This window comes from Balearica regulorum, chromosome 1, assembly GCF_011004875.1.
Source record: "Balearica regulorum gibbericeps isolate bBalReg1 chromosome 1, bBalReg1.pri, whole genome shotgun sequence".
Classification (NCBI taxonomy): Eukaryota; Metazoa; Chordata; class Aves; order Gruiformes; family Gruidae; genus Balearica; species Balearica regulorum.
The window spans coordinates 38,558,885-38,577,477 of NC_046184.1; the positions used below are offsets into that span (position 1 = coordinate 38,558,885).

At 40.2% G+C, this 18,593-nt stretch overlaps 1 protein-coding gene across 2 annotated transcripts; it reads left to right on the forward strand.

Moving 5' to 3' along the window:
• The first annotated feature begins 1,003 nt into the window (after positions 1-1,003).
• On the forward strand, positions 1,004-18,149 carry HELB (DNA helicase B). Of its 2 annotated transcripts, none has more exons than XM_075746021.1 (13): positions 1,004-1,242; positions 2,529-2,903; positions 6,082-6,308; positions 8,802-9,008; positions 10,015-10,186; positions 10,963-11,104; positions 12,153-12,283; positions 13,281-13,365; positions 14,770-14,829; positions 15,393-15,597; positions 16,458-16,592; positions 16,818-17,267; positions 17,930-18,149. In XM_075746021.1, the coding sequence occupies exons 1-13, from the start codon at positions 1,053-1,055 to the stop codon at positions 18,017-18,019; spliced, it is 2,469 nt and encodes an 822-aa protein (XP_075602136.1). In that variant the 5' UTR covers positions 1,004-1,052; the 3' UTR covers positions 18,020-18,149. The 2 variants fall into 2 exon arrangements, with proteins under 2 accessions (XP_075602136.1, XP_075602127.1); XM_075746012.1 differs by having other exon boundaries at positions 1,005-1,242; positions 8,136-9,008.
• The last annotated feature ends 444 nt before the right edge of the window (positions 18,150-18,593 follow it).

Sequence of the window (18,593 nt, forward strand, 5' to 3'; positions counted from 1 at the left end):
GGATGCACCCGAAGGAGGCTGTGACCCTGTGGGAAGCCCGCGCTGGAGGAAGCTCCTGGCAGGACCTGTGGCCCTGTGGAGAGAGGAGCGCACACTGGAGCAGGTTTGTTGGCAGGACTTGTGACCCCGTGGGGGACCCACACTGGAGCAGTCTGTTCCTGAAGGGCTGCACCCCGTGGAAAGGACCCATGCTGGAGCATTTGGTGAAGAACTGCAGCCCGTGAGAAGGACTCGCGTTGGAGAAGTTGGTAGAGGACTGTCTCCCATGGGAGGGACCCCACACTGGAGCAGGGAAGAGTGTGAGGAGTCCTCCCCCTGAGGAGAAAGGAGCAGCAGAGACAATGTGTGATGAACTGACTGTAACCCCCATTCCCCGTCCCCCTGTGCCGCTGAGGGGCAAAGAAGGAGAGAAATTGGGAGTGCAGTTAGGCCTGGGAAGAAGGGAGGGGTTGGGAGAGGTGTTTTAAGATTTGGTTTTATTTCTCATTATCCTACTCTGATTCAATTGGTAATAAACTAAATTAATTTTCCCAAGTTGAGTCTGTTTTGCCCGTGATGGTAATTGTGAGTGATCTCTCCCTGTCCTTATTTCGACCCATGAGCCTTTTATTTTCTCTCCCCTGTCCAGCTGAGGAGGGCAGTGATAGAGCAGCTTTGGGGGGCACCTGGCCTCCAGCCTGGGTCAACCCACCACACAGGGCAAGAGCTGGAGGTCAGGGCTCAGCCCAGCACATACCCAGCGTGTGTTTCTTGCACCCGAGAAGTCACACTGCAATTACCCATCCTCTGCCCTCCCGTGCACCAGACCAGTTTTGTGTGCTACCTCACCACAACTCATCTGCCAACCTCCAGAAAGGCCCGCCGCCTCCAGAAGCGGCACGGCCTCCTCCAGCCACCACCGACACCCGGCCGGCGGCACCACAAAACACTCGACGCCACGAACTACGGCCTCCCGCCGCGCCATCTCCTTCCGCGCCGTCCGCGGGATGTGGGAGGGCCGGGCGCGGTGGTTTGCGGAGGGATCCTGCGGGAGGGAGCGGAGCAGTAGCGGCATGGCGGTATCCGGTCATCGGCGGGGGGCGGTGGTGGAGCTGTGGGGGGTGTTGCTGCCCCCGCGGCGGGCGGCGGACTCGGAGGAGGAAACCGAGGAGGAGGCCGAGGAGGAGCCGTATTTGGCGGAGGCTGCGCTCCTCGAGGCTTCCGGCTCGGAGCTGGCGGCCGCGCTGCCCCCGCGCCGAGCTGGTGAGGGACGGTGGGAACGGAGCGGGGCCAGGCTGCGGGCGGTCCCCAGTGTCCTCAGCCCGCGGCCTCCCTCGGGGGGCGGGTTTGGGCTCGGCCCGGGGCGCTGAGTTTGAAACGACTGAGCTGCACCCGGCGTCTGCGCCGGGCCCGGCCCTGCGGGCACGGAGATGGCGCTCAGAGTGCGCGGGTGTTTGTGGAGAGGCGGCTCTGCGCGGTCCCCGTGTTGGTCCTGTCCCTGGCGGCCTCCTCGCCGCGGCCGGGAGGGGCTTGTCTGCTCCCGTGGGCTGTTCTGGAGGGAAATCAAATCGAAACTCCCTCCTTCCCTGGTTACCGAGTTCTGAATCCATTCTGTATTCAGTAATTCTGAATTCTGAATACTGAAACCTTACGGCCACAGCATTGCAACAGTAAGAAAACATAAAGTTTTTCCACTCAAGTTAACTTTACACACACACAAAAAAGGCATTTTTCTTTTATGACATGTAAGAATGTTGATACTTGACATTACTGATTCCCTACTTTAGTACTTAAAAAGCAGGCGACGTTGGAGCAACTTTTGCCTAGAAAGAATATTTTATCCGAAAAATGTTTTAAAAATGGCTAAATTGAGCTAGGTAACAAGGGGAAAATAAATAGACAAGTTGTTATAGACCTAAGATCTGCTGGCACTCTGGTTTGGTGAGAAACGGGTCCTGCTAAACATAGGTCCTCACTTTGTTCTGGTGGTAGCATTTAGTCCCCAAGTGTGGGTTGAGGAATGATGTATTAATTTTTGTCAAGGAAAGAGGAGGCAAACCAGGTCATGCAAAATATTAAGTGTTTATTGTATTAATTGCTTACAATTTTAGTGGTTTCAGTGCAGGAAATATTTGGTATGCAAATGTGTCTGAAGAGCATGCAGGCACTGTGATGCAGTACTCCGTGGCAAAACTCTTTGAAATTGAGTTGCAAACTTGACTTGGCATGAATGGCATATTAAACCATATGCTGGTGTGTTTAATTAGCTTAATAAATATTCATACACAAGTTTAATTTTTTAGTTCTGACACTTAGAGAAGCAGTTTTAGCACTTGTTTCTGAGGTTGGTTTTGGTTTTGTTTTTAAATACTACTGGAAAGACTGACATCAGGAAGTTTATGAAAACTCCTGCTTTACTTTTACTACTGCAACTTATACAAAAGACAAAAATAAGCTTTGAACAAACAAAACTCTTTTAATCAAACCAAACTTTTAATCTTTATGACTATTAATTAACAGTGGTTTTATTTTTCTTTTTGATGATGCAGTTGTTATACAAGAAGACAACTCCAAAAAGGAGTATGAAGTAGTTGGACGTTTTCCATTGGCTGACCCTTGGTGGAGAGTTAATGTTAAAGCTAAAAAAATGGGGTCGAAGTACTTTGTGCAAGGATATCCATCGTATTTTCTGCGGACTGATATAGAAGAAAACAACCGACAAGTCTTTTCACTCTTTCTTAAGGCATGTGCCGTTCCTGATGATTTTAAAGAAAAGTTTTTTGCTTGGCTTCCTACGGAGTCTGTGCTGAGTTTTAGAAATCTTGAAGAAAAACTAAAACAGTTCCAAGCTTCACACTTACAAACAGGGAAGAAACAAAGAGACACCAAGGATTATGATATCTTCTACTATGTTTTGAAATCATGTAGGTATATCCTGTGCTATTTTGATTGTTTTATAAGCTAATGAGTTCTATCTCAGATACTGTGTTCAGGCTAATGTGTCTTCATATGAAGTGTATTTTCAAATTGATTTTGAACATGCAAAGATTCTTCTTATGTTTAAATTTGAGGACAGTGGGACAGCTGGCCAATTAAAGATAGGCATACAGTTAGAAACTGGTGTGGTTTAACCCGGCAGGCAGCTAAAACAACCACACAGCCGTTCACTCATTCCCCCTCCTCAGTGGGGTGGGGGAGAGAATTGAAAAAGGTAAAAGGTGTTGAGATAGAGACCGTTTAATAGGATAGAAAAGGAAGAGAATAAAAAATAATGGTTAAAGAATATACAAAACAAGTGATGCACAGCACAATTGCTCACCACCCAGAGCCCATGCTCAGCTAGTTCCTGAGCCTCCTAGCCAAACCCCAGTTATATACAGAGCATGACGTCATATGGTATGGAATATCCCTTTGGCCAGTGTGGGTCAGCTGTCCTGGCTGTGCCCCCCGCCTTCTCATTGGCAGGGCAGTACGAGAAGCTGAAAAGTTCTTGACTACTTGGCAACAACTAAAACATCAGTGTGTTATCAACATTATTCTCATCCTAAATCCAAACCACAGCACTATACCCATTGCTAGGAAGAAAATTTATCTCTATGCCGGCTGAAACCAGGACAGAAACACATAACAACTTCCCTGAATGCTGTAGGCTTACTAAGTAGAATTGTCTGTGCTAGGGATGCAAAGACACTGCTGCTGACTTCCTATAGTTTTATTCAGATATAAAAAAGCATATTTAAAAATGAGTTCACCACTGCTTAAACATGGTGGTATGGCTTTTTAGGACAAATACGTGTTCAGATATAGTATAGCTGCTGCTTTGTGGTGCAGGGGAACAGTGAATGAGTTCAGTGTAGTCCAAATCAGCTCCGTTAAATAGTCTGGTGTATTTGAATCCTGCGCATCAGCAGATTGTTACGGCTGGGGAGCAGAGTGTGGAAACGCTGGAGTGTCCCCACATGGAGATAGTTCAGGACTGCTGTGGACTATGTTGGTGTGACTACATGGATGTTAGAAATTGGATCAGGAGTGTGCTCTTGAAGCAAACATTGCTTTTGTCCCTGATGTGGTTGCAGTCTCTGAGAGTATTGACTATTCCTGCTGGATGAAACCCAAAGGTGTGTTCCAGTTGCACACCTAAGGTACTCCAACCCCTAATGAGCATTTAGTCTGTGGGCCAGACTGTAGTTGGTCTGAAGCAGAACACTGAAATACACAAAGTCAAGACATCTGAGACACGTCTTCAGCACTAACTTTCCTGTTTTGATCTGATGATCTGTTTCCATTATGCCCTGTTCCTGATGTGGACATAGGCAATCCTGGGTTGGTGCTGTACAGAGCCACTTTGGTGTCAGTGCTGTGGGACTTGGTACTCTGAATTGCAGCAGGTCTTTTAAATTCAGCGGCAGCTGTGCATAAATCTGTACAGACAGATTGGGTCTATATGGAAGTCTTCCAGTACCTGGTTTGGTGGGTGGTGGCAGGCCAAAGGATGGAGGTGACTGTTTAGGAGGTCAGATCATGTCTGACAGGAGAGTTCATAGCTTCTGCTAAACTACTCCAAATCACATGTAAGGAGAGGGCCATGGGCTTCAAGATTTTTGTTGCATTTTTTTGTAATGGTAGAAAAGTTCTTAACTCGTATTTATGGACTTTAAATCTTTTCACGACCACGGAGATGGGAATCTATAGCGGTAGAATCTTGGCTGTTGTTGGCTGCATGATTTTTAATGAGACATATGGATCACTTCTGATTGAAGCTGGTCTAACATGTTCATAAATCTTCAGTGTTGAAGACTGCACAGCATGCCTAGGTATCCTGTTCACTGTTCTTGTACTTGGCAGATTTTTCCTAATATCTAACTTAAATGACTTTGATATAAATTAAGTTTTTTTCTTTCTCTATCAGTGGGCAATAGAAACAACCCACCTCTTCGTATGTCATGTTGTTACTATTACTACTGTCACTTTTTCCTGGTTGTCATTGTTACGTGCTCCAGCAGTTTGTTATTCAAGCCTTGGTGATACTTTTGGCTAGAGGTAGTGTGTGTTGATTCTCCACTTGTAAATTCAGCCTTTGCTGTAAAGGGAAAAAGTTTAATCTTTGCCTTTCTGTAGTGTTGTGGTTTAACCCCAGCTGGTAACTGAGCACCACGCAGCCGCTCGCTTCACTCCTCACCCCGCCCAGGGGGACGGGGGTGCCTGGCAGGGCATGGGAAGCTGAAAAGTCCTTGACTTAGTATAGACACTACAACTACCTAACAACAACTAAAAAGATCAGTGTGTTATCAACATTATTCTCATACTAAATCCAAAACACAGCACTATACTGGCTACTAGAAAGAAAAATTAACTCTATCTCAGCTGAAACCAGGACATATAGGTAAGACAGTGATCAGAAAAAGTACTTAACTGAGAAAAATGAGTGTTTAAAAGTTGAAATTACGAAGTTTCCTTAACACTTCATTAAAAATTGTTGGGGTTTTTTTAGATAAAACTTCTAAAAGTCCCACTTTCTTACAAAATTTGTTTTTTAAAGCAAAGTATAGAGCAAATCAGTTTCATTACCTCCCTTTTGCAGATCCCAAGACTCATCCAAACAGGGATAGTGATAGCTCAAGTTTGGGGTCATTAAGAAAGCCAGTGGAGGGCACTATTTTCCGAAGTTCCTGTAGTGATCCGATATTACAAATTTAGAAGCCTGTTTTCTTATTTTGGATTTTTAATGTTCTTCTGTACATCTGTATGAAAATTATCTTTAGATAGGAGAGGCAAACGTGGGGATATCTGAACTGACTTTCTACAAAATACTGTTGAGTAAGCACTTTAAACCAAATGTATAATACATATTTTCCAAATGAGTACATTTAGTTTCAGTTTTTATCTGTCATCTGTTTACTCTTTTTTTTCCCCCAAGGCACTTCAGGGAAAACAGACTTTAAAAGAATTTAAAAGGGATTACAAAGAATAAGAAACTGAAAGAAATTAGGGATGTTTTGGATGTAGGCAAAGCAGAAGGATAAAAACCAGAGTCAGTTTAAATTGCCTTTACAAATATCTTTGTATATTGCTTAAAACTTTCTTTGTTTATGGTGCATACAGTTGCAGGAAAGGCAGTATTGGTAGCTCTGACTTTTCCAACGATACTGGAATTCTTGCCAATTCTTCTGCCACGCCATTTTTGCTGTCTGGTGGATGTGCTGTGTTGGCAAAGAAAGACTGAAGAAAATGGTGGTATGGATGGTGACGAGGTGCATTTTCAAAACAAGATGCTAACAAAGTTGGATGAGATATTAAAGAATGAGCCATGGAAACTTGGATTCAGCAGGGTAAGTAATATTAAGCAGGGTAAAAAATGTGTTCCTTGTTACATTTGAGCTTCATTAAAATACAGTGCTGTTTCACTTATGTTCATTTTATTAACTGGGCATTTGTAGGAGGTAAAGCTTAGTTTATTTGGAAATGGATGATTTACTGGACTTAGTTTTAGCAAAGGGTTTTTTTTTTTTCCAGTTGGTCTGTGTTAAATCAGCCACAGAAGGTGATGATCAGAAGGCTGGGGCACCTCTCCTATGAGGACAGGCTGAGAGAGTTGGGTTGTTCAGCCTGGAGAAGAGAAGGCTCTGGGGAGATCTGATTGTGGCCTTCCAGTACCTGAAGGGGCCTACAGGAAAGAAGGAGAGGGACTGTTTATCAGGGAGTGTAGTGACAGGACAAGGGGTAGTGGGTTTAAACTGAAGGAGAGTAGATTTATATTAGATACAAGGAAGAAATTCTTTACTGTGAGGGTGGTGAGGCACTGGAACAGGTTGCCCAGAGAGGTTGTGGATGCCCCCTCCCTGGCAGTGTTCAAGGCCAGGCTGGATGGGGCTTTGGGCAACCTGGTCTAGTGGAGGGTGTCCCTGCCCGCAGCAGGGGCGTTGGAACTAGATGATCTTTAAGGTCCCTTCCAACCCAAACCATTTTGTGATTCTATGATTCTATAAGATTTTAAAGGTGGTTTTGTTATAACCGTTTCCTTAGTCTTTTCTACAAGGAACATAAATTAAATACTTGATATAATTGGCCAAAACTAAGAAAACTAATTTAAAACCGTTGATTGTACTGTTCAGTTTTATACTGGCAAATGAGATTTCCTGTTTTTAATACATAGAACAGTATCTATGCTTTCATAGTAAGGTAGTCAAGTTACTCTGTCGTAAGTCATCTGGTCAAATTACTCTGTTGTAAGTCATCTGGTCTAGTCATTCTCCTTTCTTATAATGGGATTGCAGTTGCTGCTTACCTTCTTGTTTTCCTTTGCTACACTTACTGTGCACCGTAGCTGCTGAACCTCACTTTAGCACTCCTCTACCTCAGATGGGAACTATAGCTCAATAATTCAGCACTTTGCTTAGTTAATCCATCTGCTTCAACCCCCAAATGCTTTTACTGACAGATGTTCTGACTTGTCTTTAAGACCTCCAATTTCAGAGATTCAGCAGTCTAGCCTAATATATTCCAGTATTTCACATCCTTTCCTTTAAAAAGATTTTCCTGATGTCCAATTTGACTATTCCTTGATGCAATACAGACTTGTTGCTCTCTTGTTTCTTGTACCAAGGACCTGCATTCTCACTGCAGTTTTTTTATTGCTTGAAGACTCTAGCTTTTTCTCTTAAGGCTCAGCAAGTCCAATTCATTTTTCTTTCCCTCAATAGTTCATCTTTTTTGCACATCTCAATCTTTCACTGTTTTGCGGTAATCTCTGTAAAGATTGTATATTTCTTGAAGTAGCATGTTCAGAATTGGGTACAGTATTCTGGCTAATGCCATTCCTGTGCTCTGGTTCTACAGCTGTTTGAAATTGTGCTAATTAGGTGTGCACAAGTTCTCCCCAATACCCAATATCTGCACCAGGTTTTCGAGTTTTTAAAGTTACTGTTTTATAGAAAGGTGACTGAGAGGAATTATCATTCCATCTTACTCTTAAATATCTTGCTTTCATATAGCTTGAAAAGCATTATAACTTTGTACATTATGAAAAATACAAACATTTTTGGAGACTTCCACCCTCTGAATTGCAATTTGTGTTTACTAGGAAGAATGTTATTCAGCAAGAGGCTAACATCTTCTGAAATAAATATAAGTTTGCTTTTATTCTTTTTGGGGAGAAGATTATGTATAGGGAACTGAACCTTTCTTACTGCGAGGCAACGTGGGCCGCCTTCTGTCAGTGTGAACATCTCCTCTGGAAGATTCCTGACTTGCAGAAGAATGCATTAATTCTGTATAATCAACTCAAGAAACAGTGTAGAGAAATGGGACACACTTATGAAGATCAAGATGAATTAGCTCGTTTTGTATCTAAAGATATGCCCATTGAGCATGCTTGGCAATCTCTTGAATTTTTGAAAGATCAGCAAGTAGTGATTAGGGAGAAAAAACTAGTGTTTCTGCCTCACCTTTACAAATCTGAAAAAGACATTGCAACGTATATAGGTAACCTTCTGTCAAACCGCTCATGGCGACTGGATGTTGATGTGAGAAAGGTACTTAACGTTTTTGAGACATCAAGAGAAATGGTAGATAACAAAATGAACGTTACCCAGGCTTGTGAAATAGAACATCTGAAGGAAAATAGTGTGGACAATCGTAACTGTGAAAATCACTTTCCTGAAAAGGAAGTGGGGTCTACATCTGGTACCCAAAGTAAAGCAGAGGCAGACTTAGATCAGGTGATTGCTATGGAAAAGATTTGTGCTAATCCTGTCACAATCATAAGTGGGAAAGGAGGCTGTGGGAAGAGCACGATAGTTAGCTGCCTTTTTCGTCACTTAAAGCAAATGGAAAGAGAAGTGGAAGCTGCTTCTAAGGACTTTGAAGAAGACCTGGATGCATCTGAGGAATGGAATACCTTCGATCATCATTGGGAGTCAGAGAATATGTACACAAAAAAAATTTTGAATGTACTGTTTACTGCACCTACAGGGAGGGCGGCAAGCCTTTTGAGTGAAAAAACTAAGCTTCCTGCATATACACTGCATCAGGTAAGGAGTATATTTTTTTTTTTTAATTGTATTCTGAAAGACCTTTTGGCACTGTCCATTCTTGCTTTGAAGAAAAAAAAAAAAAAAGCTTGTTATTTAAATTTCATTATGAAATGTGTAGCTATTAATGCTTAGATACAACTTGTCAGCATTTGAAAATCAGCATTATGTTTTGGGGAATCATAAATCAACCATTTGAAATACATTATTTGCTGTAACTTTGCGATTTTTTTTCTACTTACATGTATCTCAAATTTGTGTCTTTCCAGGGCATCTGGTCTTTTTAGCTTCTCAATTTTTTTTTTTAATTAAGACAAATACTTTAGAAGGCAGAGATGTTTTCTAGTCTGTCGCCTAGCAGTTATACTGATACCTGCACAAACATGAAGAGATCAGTAGCCTGGGGTTGAATAATGAGATAAGTTTCACTCACCCAGTGTTTTCTTAATTACTGTTAAATATTGTGCAAATTTTTGTAGAAAAAAGTAGAAAGCAAACTCTTAGGTCAAGTCTCTGTTATCCTAGGTAGCGGATGTGCCTAGAAGATGTTGGAGGCATGGAATAACCTGTATAAATCAAAATTACAATATCATAAAAAGTACTGTAGGCTTATTTTATCTTCAGGGACTGGATAGTTGCCTGTTCTCCTTCCCCATGCGATGTTGGGGATTTATTAATGTCAGCAAGTTGTAATAAGAGGTGTTCTGTTGCTGAGCCACCTAATGGCTGACCTTACATCTTTTAGGGTCCCTGCAGAAAAAAACCCAATGCATTTCTGTGCTTTTATGTAAGTCAGTGTTGATAATCTCAGCTAGAAATGTATTCACCAAGGAGGAAAATAAGACTGAATGGTTGAATCTTCTGAGTCTTTACAGGTTTAAGTTCAGAATTTCAGATTATAGGTCTAAATACAACATTAGACAATACCACACTCTGGATAACTTTATAAGGCAGTTGTTTACAGATGATAAGTGTCAGAGCTTGATTTATTTTGATTTGTTTCTAGATCATCTATAGTTTTAAATCGTGGAGGCAGAGTGAACAAGCACAGCCATGGAAGTTTTCTACTGTGACAATTCTGATTGTGGATGAAGGAAGTTTGGTGTCCGTACACATTCTTGGTTTAGTTTTAAAACTCTTGTGTGACCATGCTCAGCTTGCCAAACTTATTATTCTAGGTAAGTGAAACAGCAAATTTAGCATTATACAATATACAGTGTATCAGAGCTGGCACTGGTTTCACTGAGTCTCTTAAAAACCCTGGAATGTTACATTGTTCTGTACTTGGATATTTCTGCTTTTTCATAAGTCACCTGAGATAGACAGTTTTCCATCTCAACTGTCAGTATGAAAGTATCAGTATCTCTGTTCTCTGTTTAGCAGCATTTTGTCTGATTCTGAAAGTATTGACTTCTGTGCGGTAGCTTATTACATCTTGCAACTGGAAAACTCTTCTGATTTCCTTAAACTTACAGAAGCTAGTGTTTGCATATTAGTCACATGTTAGAAGGGAGGTTTCATGTCATTCTTAATGCTGAGATCATCTTGGTTTAATTCAGAAAGGAAAACAGTGTAAAATCAAAATTTTCTGCTTTCTCAGAGGTTTGCTTTTTGGTGTGCCATTTATGGCATTTGTTTTTAAATATGTAACTTTCAAAATGTGTTTGAATAAGATGTGATCACTGTCAGTGTTCATTATGCAGAGTGATTTGCACCTGCTAGTAAAGCATAACTGAGTGAGGAATGGGAAAAATTGAAACTACACTACAGCCTGATTCCCCAAAGAAAGTTTCTTAGATTCATGAAAGTTTTATTTCATGTGAATTGTATTGAGTAAGAATGTTACTGTGTAGACCGTTGGGTATTTATTAATTCCAGTGTTTTTTTTTCAAGACAGTTTTTAACAGATGATTTGTTATTGCTTCTCATAAATACTAATTTGCATTCTGTTTAGGTGATACTAGACAGCTACCAAGCATAGACCCAGGAAACATGTTAGCAGATATCTTTGAGGGTCTAAAATCAAGAGGCTTTTCCGTGGAACTGCAAACTAATCACAGAGCAGAATCGCAACTAATTGTAGATAATGCGTCAAGGTAGGATTTCCTTATGTGTGAAGCAGCACTCTGAGCCTTTACCTGCAAAATAGTAGTGCATCCAGATTTGACTCCATAGTACTGCTTCTGTTACAGTACAGTTTGTTTCAGTTACACTGATCAGTGTTACTGATTTTTAATAAGAAACTGTAACAGAAGCAGTACTATAGAGTCAAATCTGGATGCACTACTATTAAAAACAAATCAACTCCCAAAAGAACAACAACAAAACCTCACAAATTTTTCCAGGAATATATGTATTGGACCAAAAAAAAAATGTGTGTGCTGGAATACTCTTGAGTTTTATGGGACATATTTCATTATCAAATACTCTCTGTTGTTTTCAAATGAGTTGTGCATGCACAAATTACCTTATGCCTTCTGAAATGACTTACAATTGCTTCTCTAAAAAGGAAGTTTTAAAGATATTGCTGGTAAGTGTGAGAACAGCTAAAACAAGCTGAATTACATTGAGAGTTTAGATGTCAAGGGCCATTAAATCATAGTTTCTTTTTATTTTTTTATTGTATTAATACCTAGAACCTCTAAATGTTTCCAAGATTTGCATTACTTTTGGTCTGTAAATAATCCTGTTTACTGTCAGTGCATGATTTCTTTTTGAAACCTCAGAAACAAAATCTAGGTCCGAGTGCCCAAGACCTTTTGATGTTGATTGGAATTTGAGAATATTCTGAACGTTTGCAAGATGTCCAGAATTACTAAGTGTTTTACAAACACTCTCGCTGTTCGGGTTTTTTTTTTGGTAACACGTCTGTGTTACTCCAGTCTGCTCCCATGAGAATAACTGTATGGGTAATACTAAGTATCTACTACAGTTCTGAAGGGTTTAGAGAATATATTGCCAATTTTTTTTTGTTAAATGTGAAATTAAGTTAAGCTCAGAAGAAAAAGGTTTTGGTGTATGTAGTGTAGCTGTCCAAAAATTTATAAATGGTGAACTTCAGGCTGATGCAGATGATGATACAGTGGAATCCTTTAACTGGAAATAACTTTTCTTTTCTGTTTTCCCTCCACTGCTCTGGTCAAGAATCTCTCAGCGGAAGCTTCCTGAATTTGATGAGGTGCTGAAAGTTTCTGCTTGGAATGAGGAAATGACAATGCCAAGCCCAGAGAAGAAATTCATTCTTATTGCTTTGCCTGCTGGCGGGAGTTGTGACAGTACGTGTGTACAGTCAGTTTGTGATCTTGACTTTCCCTTTGATAAAGCATAGACTATTTGGCTGGAACTAACATTTTGGTCTGGTTTCATTTCTGATATAAATTTAAATGCTAGATTCGTAGTTTATCTTTTGCCTTCTGTAAGTGCACACAGCAAGACCCATAAGTGCGAAGGATACACTGTACAGCTCCTGCTCACCAGTTACATTTTGAAATTCTACCAGTGTAATCAAATGTGATTGTCTTTTTATGTTGTAGCAGGAGCTGCCAAACCTTAAAAGATTAAATTTTTTAGAGGTGAATCATTTGAGTAAACAGCAGCTGTAACAGAATGGCGTGTTGGACAGGAATGTGCTCCCAACTCTAGAGCAAGTTAGGAAAATGGAAGCAGAGGGGACACCAGTATTTCTTTAAAACTGTTTTGGGGTCAGGGCCATTGGTTTTGGGGTTTTTTTAACCTTTATGGGAGAAATGGATTGAGTGGCCTCTAATTTATATGCATCAAAAAGCTTCAAGGGGGATGTGGGAAAAAAAATGGTGCAAATATTATCATCTTACCTTACTATAGTAACTTAGCAAACAGAATACTAAAAATTGATTTCTGTGAAATCTAAACATATAGGTCTATGGCTTAAAAGTGTTCTATCTTTACCTCTTTAATGTGCCGTATCAAAACCTTATTTTGCACGAATTATGCTCTATACAACTGTTTAACACAGAGAAACAATAATCTCTTTCCTTCTATATCACTCTTGTCTCTCAGATTTTAATGGTGGGATAACTGCGTGATACTTTTTTGGTGTTTTGTGGTGTGGTTTTTTTTTTTGTGGGAGGGAGAGTGTTTTTGTGTTTGGTTTTTTTGTTGTTGTTGTTTTAAACGAGTTGAAATGAATTGCAGCAAGAAATAAGCGAAGGCAATTTCATACTGAATTATGTTTTTCTTTCTTAAATTGTTCTGCATATTTTTATGCCTTACCTTTCATGTCTTCTAAAACAGATTTGCAAACTGCCATAAAGACTTTACTTAAAAAAGGACCGGGATTGCAGGATGCCAAACAATCACAGTTCATTGCTTTCAGAAGGTAACGGAGCATGCAGACAGACGTTGAAAAAATCTTTGCCTCAGTCTAAAAACAGCTGAATGTGTTGAGTTGGAGAGACTAGTGGCAATATCACAAAATTACTAGGCCAGGTGTCTTTTCCTATGCCTTCTGGTTGCCCCCAGTCTCTCCATGGAGAGTCACTTCAATTTTCTATAAGCTTAATGTTATTTTGCACCATGGATTTCTTGCCTTTGTGTTCATGTTCATCTGTGCTGTTTATGCTAAAGAAACAAAGGGTGAACAAAGTGGTCAGTTTTTGTAGCAGACGCTCTGAGAGCCTGGGCTCTGGCGTTTGCTAACAGCGCATTGTTCCTCAGAAACGAAAGGTGAGGGTTTGACTGCAAGAGAAACCCGCAAAATAAAAAGTAACGTCCATATTCAAACGTATCCCATCACGGCAGAGGTGAATTACAGGGTGCATGATGGAACATATGACCTAGTGTCTGTGCGTGCTTCTGTCAGAGGTGGACATTGACCAAATTACCGAAGATACTTGTATGTTAATCGTGTGACAAGGGCCAGATTTAGTCATACAGTCTGATGCGTGTTAGTGCTCCTGCTGGGCGCTGGTAAATGCCTACAGCTTGGATATTTGGAAGCACAATACTGGTCATTTAAGAAGGGGTGGGATGTAGGGCTCTAACACACTTTCAAGAAAGATCGTAAAGTTTAGTAATTGCTGGTAATGTGAGCCATCACAGGAGCGTTAATGCTGTGGATGGCCTCACAGAAATACTGAGGGGATAAATGTAATGTCCAATAGCACCAATAGCCCATAAACTTAGGCTTCTGCTCAAAAGGATACTTAAGAAAAAACCCTTCCACTTTTATTTGTGAAGAACCTTTACTCAGCAATTAAAAAGCACCCACTATTTACAGGTTACTGGTGTGCAAATAAGTGATTTTTATAAATTTTAGCTAGTTCACCTATTTGTTGTGAATGCTGAGTAACTCTGAAATCAATTTTATTTCTCCAATCTGCATTCAGGTACAATACTGTAATTAATGATTTCCATATAAGATTCTTCTAGAATATATTTAAAGGTACATAATGTGCATTTAAAAGTTAAAATCCCAGGTCTTTAAGCAGCAAATACATCTTCTGTCTATTTTTAATACATCCTCAGACAGGAAACAATATATCCAGGCTTTAGTTTTTCTTCAGTTTTCTTCTTTCTCTTAAATCTAGGTATGCATCGCAAAAATCCTTGCCTCACTTCCTGTGTTATTCGGACAAAACTGTTCCTTTACTTCTGTATCCTCTAAAGTCTGAATCAGCGATCATTTTTAATTAACGCTAATGTGACATGGCATGTAATTGTATGCTTTGTATTCATTAAGTGCATCATGATTTTGCTCATGTTCTTGTTTTGTATGATTTAGGCAAGATTGCGATCTAATAAATGAACTTTGTTGCCAACACTATTCAGATCACTTAACCAGGTAAGCCAGGGTTTTGCAGTTTTTCCTGTGAACAATCTCACTTCGTTTTTGCAAGTGTTACAGCCAGGCCAACAACCTAATATAGAATTTTGGAACTTTTAGTATTTCATCTAGATCTGATTATTTATGTTAGAAATCATTTATACAGTAATCTTTCTTTGATGGGTTCTTAATCTCATCCTGGACTGTGAACACAGATAACATGAAGTAAGTGTTTGCCTTTCATTTAAATTATCATTATGTGAATTCCAAGATTTTGAGTTACTGCTGGAAAAAAATCTCAGGTTAATTATTTTTTTGCCACTGTATGATTTCTAAATAGATTCTGAAATATTTCTGGAATCAGGATTTTGGTGCTACTCCCTATTACTGTTTTTTTTTACGAAAAGGTTTTACAAAAGTTCAAGAAACATCTTTTAAATGTGAGTTGTCTTAACTGTTCTGAACATTATTAAGGCTTTTAATCTGGCCCAAGTATAGAGAGGGGAAAGAGACGAAATACTGAGAGACGGTAAATGCATACTTTGTAAATACGCTTCTCCCTTTTTCTTTCTCCGACCTAGAGACCATAAAAACCGACTTGTATTTCAAATTGATGACAAGATTTCCTGCATGCGGAATACGTATCTCAAGGACCTGTTGCCGGACTCTGGTTTCGGACAGGATCCTAAACGCCATGAATGCAAAAGTGGAGAAGCTACCTTTGCTGCAGAGCCTGCTGAGGAGGGCAAACGACTATGCAATGGAGATATATTTTTCATAACAGGAGTAAGTCCTTGCTGCAAAAACTTGCACAAAAACCCCTAGTGGTAACTGAATCAGTCCTTGTTTATTCCCCATAACAAAACAGTTCACGCTTTAAAATTTTAGCCCAGAATACATACTTAGTTTTTCTGCTAAACTATCATGTGAAAGGCAAGAAAGAGGCAGACTTGCAATAGCAAATTAAAAAAAAAAAAAAAAATCTCTGGGTGTTTTTGTAAAATGTGTTTAGTTGGCCTGCTCATGTCCAGTGTAAATAAGTTTTGTAAATACTCAAATGTATTGTAATCAAAATGCATAATGCTTTGGATATTATATAGGTAGAAACATAATCTTAAGTAAAGAATGAAGCTAATGTTACAGCTTGAGTGCGTCTCTGGCAGAAAACTAAGCTGACCAAAAAATACAGCAACACAAACCCTGTATTTTTCTGCTGGGTTCAGTGAGTTGAGTTGACCCAGCAAAGGGTCCAGTGAAAGGATCAATATTTGTGCATGGGCAGGGGGGAGCACTCAGGGTTGGCGGGAGAGAGTAGGCTCTTCTCGGGTTGTGGCAGCAAACTGTTCAATGGCCTCACTGGTATTACTTCACTGTACCCTAGGATAATCGAAGCTATCTGGGGGTTAAAACTTCCTTTGTCAGCATTTTTCTTACAAAACAGAGGGCATTAGGGTAGGCCCTGCACAGTGAAACTATTTTCCAGTGAAAGATAGCAATCTTTTGGGTTTAGTGTCTTCTGAAACTATTTCAGTTGTGACTGTTGTAATTTCAGGGAAAGCTAGCATATGGACATACGCAGATGTGTAGACATTGATCAAACTGCTGATACGAGCTTACTGCTGAGTGGTGGTGTGCTATTTCTTTAGGATGTGGACATTGATAAACAGCGCTTATTGACCATCAGCAGCACGTACGGCTCCACATTCACTGTGAAGTATAAGGCACTGAAGAAGCTATGTCATATAAAACATGCATGGGCCAGAACTATTCACACATTTCAGGTAAAAATAAAGAAGCCATGAGCTGATAAAACTTTATCATGGCTTTATCTTGCTAATGTACTGTATTTTCATGTGAAAGAGTTGGAAGCTCTCTTGAAACTAAAATTCCTTCTTGAGTGTCCCAAGTGGCCTCCAATTTCCTTGTTCTTGTCTTTTTTTTTTTTTTTTTTTTAAAACTACTTACTGGAGATCTTACTTTGATAAGGCTTCTTAAACATGTTTCAGGGTTCTGAGGAAAAAACTGTTGTCTACGTGGTTGGCAATGCTGGTCGTCAGCACTGGCAGCATGTATACACAGCCGTGACCAGAGGACGCTGCCGTGTCTATGTTGTAGCTGAAGAGACGCACCTCAGGCGAGCAGTCACTAACAAGAACATGCCCAGAAAAACTCGCTTACAGAGATTTTTGAGAGAGGTGATGGCAGAACCAAGCAACTGTCCTAAACAAACTTCCTCTCCCCTAACAAAGAGCTGGCAAAGTCAAGAGGTTGAGACTCAGTCCGTTTCTGTAACTCAAGGTGCTCCTGACCCATCTGAACCTCCAGCCGGCTTGATGAAACAGGAAGGGTCAGCAGTTCTCAGTGAAGAAGAGCAGATGGGCACTTTGCAGCAAAGTCCACGTAAAAGAGAACAAACTCTTGCAGAGAATTGTAAGGGTGTTGTGAAAACACCCCCTGTAAGTATCTCCTTACTGAGAAAGTTTAAAAGGAACTTTTGCACACTTTTTCACCACCACAAGTGGCCTGGATATTGTTATGACTGGTTTATTATTATTTATTTAATAATAAATTGATAAATAATAAATAATACATTAATAAATTAAATTCAGGCCAGCTTGGATGGGACTTGGGGCAGCCTGGTCTAGTGGAGGATGTCCTTGCCCGTGGTGGGGGGGGTGGAACTAGATGATCTTCCAACCCAAACCATTCTATGATTCTCATTTTCAAGATGACCAGTAACTGGTGAAGCAGTCAAGTTTAGCAGATGTTTTCCTAGAAAAATATATGACCAATAGGGAAAAATAAGTCATAATGTCAACAGCAGTGAAGGCATACATCTTGTTACTCATTGAAGTGATCCGTTGGCTAGCTTAGCCTGTATTAGCTAATTCTTTGTGTACAGAAGTCAGTTTTTAGGAGCTGATCTGCTGTGAAAGATTTACATAAAATTTCATTGTTGAAGTTGATTTTTATACAGCCAAACACACTTAACAGATGCTTTTTTCATTATACCTAATTTCTGAGCTCCATCATGGGGAAAGATGTTTTTGAAGATGTTACTGTATTTTAGTTCTGGGTCAAACTCTGGTAACGTTTTTGTTTTGGTTTGGTTTGACAGACAGCGGTACAAGATTCCCCACTTGGGTCTTCCAGACTTAAGAATCTAACTTTGGAACAGCCACCTCCTAGGAAACTTTTCAAAAACTAAGTTTTATGAACCTTGCTCGAACCTGTTTTGTTCAAGATTTTTGGAAGAGAGAAGCTGGATATGCAGATGATTTTCAAAGCGAGCCTTTTATATTTCCAGTGATCTGTTTGTAGGAGGAGATTCCTTGGTGTGTCAGTCATCAAAAATTGTATCACTCTTTTGTTCTGGTGAAGAATGAACTGACACTTCTTACAGGATCCAGACATTCCCTTAAAAATACATGGGGATTTCTAGGTTTAAAGACTGCAGCCGTCCACACCAAGACTTATCCTTCTCCTAATGCTACAGCAGCGCTGGGCAGCTCTTACCGATGTGCGAAAACTGCAGTTTGCTCTTGAGTCAAAAACCAGTGTACAAAGGGGCCTTTAGATTTTCCTAATGTGGCAGATTTATGGGCATGAATCTTTGATGGATTATGGATTTTCAATCTTGTTATAAATAGAACTTGTCGTTGCTGCTTTAGCCAATAGTTCTAGGCCAATGATCTCGGTAAGAAATGACCAATGATCTCGGTAAGAAATGCAAAAATCCAAGTCAGCGTTCAAATAACATTCCGCTTTCAGCCTTTTTTTGT

What these genes read in the sequence shown, in the direction of transcription:
- HELB (XM_075746012.1), top strand. Translation starts at nt 1,053, where the DNA reads ATGGCGGTATCCGGTCATCGGCGGGGGGCGGTGGTGGAGCTGTGGGGG. An exon ending in GGAAACTTGGATTCAGCAGG is followed by an intron (nt 6,309 to 8,135) that starts GTAAGTAATATT and finishes TTTGGGGAGAAG; the next exon opens with ATTATGTATAGGGAACTGAA. An exon ending in GAACTATTCACACATTTCAG is followed by an intron (nt 16,593 to 16,817) that starts GTAAAAATAAAG and finishes AACATGTTTCAG; the next exon opens with GGTTCTGAGGAAAAAACTGT.